At 39.0% G+C, this 8110-nt stretch overlaps 1 protein-coding gene across 1 annotated transcript in view; it reads left to right on the plus strand.

Annotated features, from left to right (window-relative positions):
* LOC106526006 (carboxyl-terminal PDZ ligand of neuronal nitric oxide synthase protein) overlaps positions 1–4986 on the plus strand; it is a gene marked incomplete in the record, with an annotated part of 267121 nt that extends 262135 nt beyond the window's left edge. Inside the window, 1 exon segment of the mRNA XM_014020429.1 lies at positions 1968–4986. Within this exon segment, the coding sequence (XP_013875883.1) occupies positions 1968–2535 (568 nt within the window).
* Between the last annotated feature and the right edge of the window lie 3124 nt (positions 4987–8110).

The following is an 8110-nucleotide window of genomic DNA, read 5'->3' on the forward strand; positions in this document are numbered from 1 at the left end:
GGACCGCAGTGTTCTTTTCGGTGCAACAATGACAATAAAGATTTATCTATCTATTATTATATTCCATATTCTCTAGGGCCAAAAAAAGTGCATTTTAAAATCCCTTCTCTACTTTGAAAACAAGGAAGAAATAAAATGAGATGTGCTGAAATCTTTTTCTCTCTTTTTGGAGACCTCCATTACCCTGGTTTTAATTTGTTCTTGATGTTCTTCGCTACGTGAACAGAGAGAGTAAGAAAAGGTAACACTCTCAGGGGGGTCTTTTTGTCTGTAAAAGTTTCTGCTGCTGTAGAAAATGTGTTTTGTAAAAAAAAAAAAAAAAAAAAGTCAGATTGTTGACCAGAAAAAAAAAGACTGGTCTCTTTTCTCTCTCTACAGCCGACTCCTCCATCACTCAACGTGTTCTCATTAGTAGGCACAGGCAGGTTGGGAGTCTGAGTCATCCTCGTTGTTTCCGTCACTGAAGTCGCATGAAAACTTTAAACGGCTGTAATTCAGAAAAATAATGTAATAATGTCTCAGAGAAGCTGTTTTATTTGAACAGAAAGGTGAATTTCAGACAATTCTGAAATAAAATGCGTTAAAACTCAGAGGGAATAACTCTCAGCTACTACCACGTCAAACTTTATTGACTAAGTCTTGTCATTTTTATGTTTGCTAAGGCAGTGGTTCCCAAAGTTTGGGTCAGGACCCCTTTGTGGCTCACAAAACAGTCAAGTGATGGTCCCCAGATGATTTTCAGACATCAATTTAAATGCAAAAAATTGCTAATGGAATATTGTCACCATAATATTGCAATTTTTAGAAACAATTATCATAAATGAARGCAATTAGTATTGTAGTTATTAGGTTTGTTTATATGTCCCATAATAAACAAAGTTATTAGTAAAGTTTGCATCCATGAACAAGTAATATCTGGGGTCGCGGGTGTCTACAAGTGTTATTTTGTGGGCCGGAAGCAAAAATGTTTGAAAACCACTGGGCTAAGGTCAATTTAGCTGTGGTTACCACAATATTTAATTGAACACAGCTTGTTAAAATAAAATCCTCTTCTTCCCATCCATCCCCTCTCTGTTCTGATGTCCCACAAGGTTCTGTCCTCGGTCCTTTTGATTTGTCATCTATTATACCTTCTCCCACTTGGAAATATCTTTAGAAAAAAATAATTTCCATTGTTATGCAGATGACAACCAGCTCTATCTGTCTACCACCCTTACCCCCATCCCCCATTTCACTCTCTTTTATCACCTTCTTCCACTTGGTGATATCTTTAGAAAAAAATTTCCTCCGTTGCGCAGATGACACCCAGCTCTATCTGTTGCCGACCCCCACACCTACCCCAATCCCCCACCTCACTCACCTCTCCCTCCCATCCATCCCCTCTCTGTTCTGGTGTCCCACAAAGTTCAGTCCTTGGCCCTCTCCTCTTTATCAAATACCTTCTTCCACTTGGTAATATCTTTAGAAAAAATATTCTCTGTTACACAGATGACACCCAGTTCTATCTGTCCCCCACCCCTACTTACATTTCACTCTCCTCTCCCTCCCATTCACCTCATCTCTTTCTGGTGTCCCACAAGGTTCTGTCCTTGGTACTCTTCTTTTTTATCAAATATCTTCTTTCACTTGGCAATATGTTTAAAAAAATATTCTCTGTTATGCAGATGACACCCAGCTCTATCTGTCCCCCACCCCAACCCCCACCTCACTTTCTGACTGCCTTTATGACATCAGGTCCTGTTCACCAGCAACTTCCTCAAATTCTTCTCGACACTAAAATCGCCCTTGCTTTTTTACTGTTTGGTGACTTGAGTGCCACGAAAGGCACCTTCAAAAAATGTATTATTATTTTTGCTAACAGACAAACAATCATGGTTTATTTATTTGCTGTGATTATCTGTAGTTTTGGATTTATTTGTTGCAGTTTTGTACCTAATTCCCCTCCTTATCCTCCCTCTCTCTTTCAGTCACATCTCCTCCTTCGACTCGTTCCCTCGGCTCGACCCACCGCCACCGACGGGCAAGAAGCGCCTCCCTCGAGCTCTGAAGACGACCCAGGACATGATGATCTCCTCCGACCCCGTGGTCTCCTCCCCGGACACCTCGGACTCCCACTCCTTCGTCCCATCATCCGAAACCACGCCTAAAGACGAGGCAGGGGGTGATGAGGATCAGCGGCGAGGAGGCGAAGAAGAGAAGGAGGAGGTGGAGAAGAAAGCTCCAGCTGATTCAGACAGCGAGGTGGATGGAGTCGAGGAGAAGGAGGAGAAGCATCAGTACCAGCTTCAGCACTCTGTCCCAGATCTTATCAACAAAGGCCCTCTCTTGGAGTTGAAGTCCAAACCCTGCGACGTGTGGCAGAGAGCGTCCTCGCCCGACCTCCGGCTGGCCTCCACCCCCCGCTCGGACAAATCTCACTGCCGCATCAGCCTCGGAGAGGAGGTGCTGCTGGGAAACGGCGCCCCCTGCAGTAAGGACTCTGGAGTGAGCACCGAGGACTTGGAACTTCATCCGGACCTGCTGTCCTTTGAGTAACGTGGCTGAAACACCGAAGATCTTCTGGAAAAGGAAACAAGTTTGTTGTTTTTTTAACGATTTATCAGCTTCTTTGACAATTTTAAATGTTGTCATTAACTTCACCCTTTTAAGGCTGGCTTTAATGATGGACAACTTTTCAGTAGTTTTTTAAAAAAAAATTTCACCTACTCCTTGTGCTTTATTTAAAGGTTTGTTTTCTGTTTTAGACAACTAGATAATGGGAAAATGAATGTAGTGATTATTGTAATTAAATTACATTTAAATGAGTTTTAAAATTCAGTTGAAGGAGCTGCACAAAGTTTTCTAAACTGGACAAAAACTCAAATACGTTTTAATCATTTAAAGAAATATTTTGTTACAACAAAAATATACAGAAGCTGCTGCAAGAAAACACTAAAATGCAACTAATTCATGTTAAAAATCTATTTTTCACAGGTTTTCAGTGGAAAATAAGTGTTAAGTTTGGTAAAGCAGGTTGATGGAAAAAGAAAAAGAAAGTTTTGAAAGTTTTTGATGAAATTCCTGAAACTTAATTTGCTGAAAGCGTCTTTAAAGAGGATTTTAACTGAAACTTAACTTAATTGAATTTCTGCAATAATTTTAGTGAAAGAGACCGAAATCTTCAAAGTTAAAGGTGTAAATTTCCTGCTTGAGTCAGATGTGTGGATCGTCAGGAACCAGGGAAGGTTTTTATTTTATTTTTGTTTTGTTATTTTTAGCCAGAGAGGAGAAATAATGAGCTGTCAACAGAAAGAGATGAAAGAGGAGTGGTTTTATTCCAGCACATCCTAAAGTGACGAACCAAAGACAGAAATTAACAGCTCAGTCAGACAGATTGTTTTGTCACTTCTTCTTCTTCTTCTTTTTTGGATGGATAAAAAGAAGCAAAACAGAGTTGAAAAAGGTGAAAACCAAAGTTCAAACGATTTATTTCTGCTTTTCTTTACCAGCTGTAGTTAAATCTGAGCCCACATTTTAGAGAAGTTATTAAACCTTTATTTAAAGCTAAAAAAGCAGAAAGCTGCTGTTTTGTCTTTTTTTTTTACGCGAGCCTGAAACATCACTTCTTTAGATTTATTTGTCTGTTTTAAGCTAGCATTTTAAAAAGTTTTCAACAAAGAGCTTCGGTGTTCGTAAAAAACGTGATAAAGTTTCCAGACAAARGCTGAGAATGTGAGGAATGTAGAACTAGAGGTTTTTTTTTTATTTTTTTTATTTTGCAGATACTTTCTGTGGTTGTGAGCAACCCATTCCTGTAGCTTACATGGATTTTATATTTGTTGTAAGACATAAAATAAGTTATTTTAAGTCACACCACCTGGAAGCAAAAGTGAGCGTTATCAACGGAACAAACAAGAAGAAAAACTGGCAAATACGGTGATGAATGTTTAATTTTTATTTCATTCTATAAGATTATCTGAAGCAATTTACCATCTCCACACATTAAATCAACCATTCAGATCAGTAAACTGAATACTTTTGTACTTTTTGGACCAAATATAAGTCTGTATTTAATGTAGGTTCAGGGGAACAACTGTCCTGATTTTTGTTATTTTAGGTTTTTCTTGTAAGATAATCAAAATGATTGATTTTGTTTCTGTCACAATCTATTTGTCGTTTTCTAACTTGTTGTTTTGGTCTGAATCTGAGGTTTTTTTCTGCTCAGGCATCAGAAATGTAAAAAAAGCAATAATAATCGGAAACATGTTGATGTTTATTATCCGTTATATTAAAAAAATACATAAATAAATAAATAAAAACACCAAGGTTTAGAGTAGGGGTCTTCAACGTTTTTCAGTCTGGGACCCTGAAACATGGAGAGACAGAGCATTGTAAGGAAGCAGAGTTCAGCTGGTGTGCTCACAGTTTGTGTGCGTTTCTGTCTAAAATACATTATTTTATGGCTCCATTTATCAATTAGTTGCAACATGTTTGATTCGTGTTAATGTGTTTTAAATACAGAACTTTTAATTAACAAAAAATGTTTTTAAAAAAGAATAAACTAAGATCACAACTTCCCCTGCAGTACCTCCAGACACCACTAGGGGTCGCATCTACCATTGAAGACCCGTGCTTTAGAGTTTTGTGTTTTTCTGATGAAGGACATGATTATGTGAAAATAATTTGAGAGTTTTTTCTTGGCAAAACAAATGAAGGATGGTTTATTGAGTGTTTAGTTGTTTTTTAGCTGTTTTATTTTCATGTTTCTGTAAAATCTGCCGACATTTCATGATGAATGAATGAATGAAGGACGCTCCGAGCTGCACAAAGAGACTGCTGGATGCCAAACCTGAGACTTTATTCTTTTATTATTTTGGAACTAAAGCAAATTAGCTCGATCATTTTTATGTTAAAAAAATCAAAATAGCTTCTTATTTTCCTACAATATATTTTTTGACGTGTGAAAATCATTTCCTGTAAACCCTATAAATTTAGATTTAATCCTGAGCTTCATGTTGTCTTATTTTGAAAAATAATGTTTTTCTCTTTAAATATTCTCTTTCTGTTTTGTTTTAACACGCTTCCTGTTTGGACCTGTCTTCAGCAGAGACGTCTCCCTGGTTTGTTTGATGTCTGTCCGTTTTTCTGATGTTTAATTCATCCGTTTGTCCCAGTTGGTGGAAATCCTGCTGCTTTTTCACGAGCCGAAGGAGACGACGTGTTTACTAGAGTCCCACATCAAGGCTGGAAACACCCAATCAGTGATGGCTGGCAGGTCTTGTCACTCTTTAATAATTCAAACATRATGCACTTATTGATTCTCCACAAAGAAATCTAGGCCTCCATGCATAATGAATGTCAACTGTTTAATAGCTGGATTGTTTATCGTGTACCAACTGCAAACTTTTGGGCTGATTCATATAAATGAGTCATCTTGTCGGCTTTACTCCGATGGTTTTTGTTTCTGTTATAAACAGATCACTGAAACTTGTGAGACTTGAGCTGTTTTTTACAGAGCCTGTAAAGTACAGAGCCCATACGGAGACATTGGAGAAAAGAAAAGATAATAGATCCTGACTTACTTTTGCAAGATCCTACAAACTGTTTTCGGAATCCTTCAAAGGTTTCTTAGGACCCTTCAAGTTTCTCGGGATCCTACAAAAATTTCTCAGGATCTTGCAAATGTTTCTTAAGATCCTGCAAAAGTTTCTAAGGATTCTGCAAAAGTTTCTTAAGATCCTGCAAAGGTTTCTTTGGATCCTGCAAAAGTTTCTAAGGATTCTGCAAAATATTCTTAAGATCCTGCAAAAGTTTCTTAAGATCCTGCAAAAGTTTCTCAGGATCCTGCAAAAGATTCTCAAGATCCTGCAAAAGTTTCTTAAGATCCTGCAAAAGTTTCTCGGGATCCTGCAAAAGATTCTCAAGATCCTGCAAAAGTTTCTTAAGATCCTGCAAAAGTTTCTCGGGATCCTGCAAAAGTTTCCAAGGATTCTGCAAAAGTTTGTCAAAATCCTGCAAAAGTTTCTCAAGATCCTGCAAAAGTTTCTTAAGATCCTGCAAAAGTTTCTTAAGATCCTGCAAAAGTTTCTTAAGATCCTGCAAAAGTTTCTTAAGATCCTGCAAAAGTTTCTCAGGATCCTGCAAAAGTTTCTCAGGATCCTGCAAAGTTTTCTCAGGATCCAGTGATGATGATAATGCACTTCACTGATCTTGCTCTGGTCAACAGCTGGCTACTGTATTGCCAAAATAAAAAGAAAATAGTTCAACACGTGTGACATTTACAGTCCCATTGTCCTCATATGATGACATCTTTTTTTTTTCAAAACCACTTCCATGTTAGGATCTAGTTATACTTATTAGGCCCTAGTGATCCCATGCACCTTGGAGGGGTGAATAAAGCACAGCATACATGAGGTTCAAGCCTGACAAATGCATAAAACAATGAAATCCTGACTTTTCCTGGATTTGCACCACCCAAACACCAATAAACACACTCGACTAGAGATGATTTGTCATCTGCCGTTCTCGTCCAGGCAGCAGGAGAAACCACACGTCTGTCGGCGCATTTGTCTCTGCCAGCCGGCAGCGTGGACTTATTATTGGCTTTATTGATCTGCATGGGAAATGACTGCAGCTCTGTTTGTGTGTGGAGGAAGGCAGGAAGACAACCTGAAGACTGTCGACCCAATGAGGCTTCAACCACCAAAAAAAGCCAAATCTAATCATCTGCTGCCTGTTGACAAGAACAAACAGCAGAAAAATATCCCCTCMAAAAAGCCAAAATCCGTGTTTTTTTTCTGAGGTTTTTGGTCAACCACATACAGGAACTGCTGCACCGATCAGCATGAAATTTGGCAGGAATGTAGATGAGTCCGACCTACACTGTCAGCCAACGGTTTTACGATAGGCCCCATATTTGAGGATGGGGCTCCATCTAAATAGGGGGTGTCTGGGTATTCAAAAATGCTTATAACTAAAAAACTGTTCAACGTAGGAGTGTAAGATTTGTTTTGTTGTTTAGCTCTGGTGAAAGGCTATCCATCGGSCCCACCAACAAGCCCCTCCACCCAAAACATTAAATCTGTTCTGGTGAGTTTTGAGCTCTGGTACACTGGTGTTTGGCATATGTGCAGGGGTCATATATGCTACAGCGATGCAGTATCTAGTTCATTTTCTTCTTGCTTGAAGAAAATTAGAAAACAGATCCAGACTGTGTTTCTGTCCACCTCAGTGTTGATGATGTTTTTGTCTGTAATGACTTTTCTGTCTCTTTCAGCCAAACTGTCTGCTCCTCTCTGACATTATTATCTTTTTTCTTCCCTCCTGAGCCGAGGACGGAGAAATGTGAAGGTGTGCTCAGTAAGTCTCCCTCATACCTTCATCCATCCATCCAGCTGTCGTCAGGGGGCCGATTCAGACTTGAGCTTGTCTTTATGGGGAGAGGAAGACGAGCCTGTAAAACAGGCAGGAGGGATAATTAACAGACAGGCTGTTAACTCCCATTATTCTGTCTTTGAGGCTTTGCTGCGGTTTACTTTTTTTTTTTTTTACTGCATGTTTTGTCTGCAGACACCTGTCAGGACTGGGATTGGCTCATTTTGTTTCATCTTTAAGATAAATTCCTGTTAGAGGTCGACTTCTCTGGCTGAGGACAATAAAACTTCTTTCCTGGAGTTTCTGGTACCGGTTGGCCAGCTCAACATCTTTTTTAGACATTTTTAGCCAAGTTTTATGATATATTATTGGCTCAGCATCACATCCAGGGCCATAATATTAACTATTGAAAAAACGACTGCTTCATATAATAAAACTTGTATTTACACAGACTGTAAACTATATAAGGGTTAACAGCGCCACTTAGTGGACAAATGGTGTCATTACAGCTCAAATATCAGATTTGATGACCACTGACCTCAGCAAATTAGTAAATAAAATTTATTTTTCTTGGGTGGTTTGGGATTTTCCTGACAGCATAAGGCAGTGSTGTCCAAAATCTGTCCTCAAAGGCTGGTGTCCTGCTTGTTTTAGGAGCTGCGCTGGTTCAACACAGCTGAACCTAAGGAGTGCTTAATTAGTGACCCTCCTCAGTATGCCATCAAGGTCTGCAGAGGCGTACTAAGCACTCCTTATA

This window comes from Austrofundulus limnaeus, unplaced genomic scaffold (genome assembly GCF_001266775.1).
Source record: "Austrofundulus limnaeus strain Quisiro unplaced genomic scaffold, Austrofundulus_limnaeus-1.0 Scaffold252, whole genome shotgun sequence".
In the NCBI taxonomy this organism is placed as follows: Eukaryota; Metazoa; Chordata; class Actinopteri; order Cyprinodontiformes; family Rivulidae; genus Austrofundulus; species Austrofundulus limnaeus.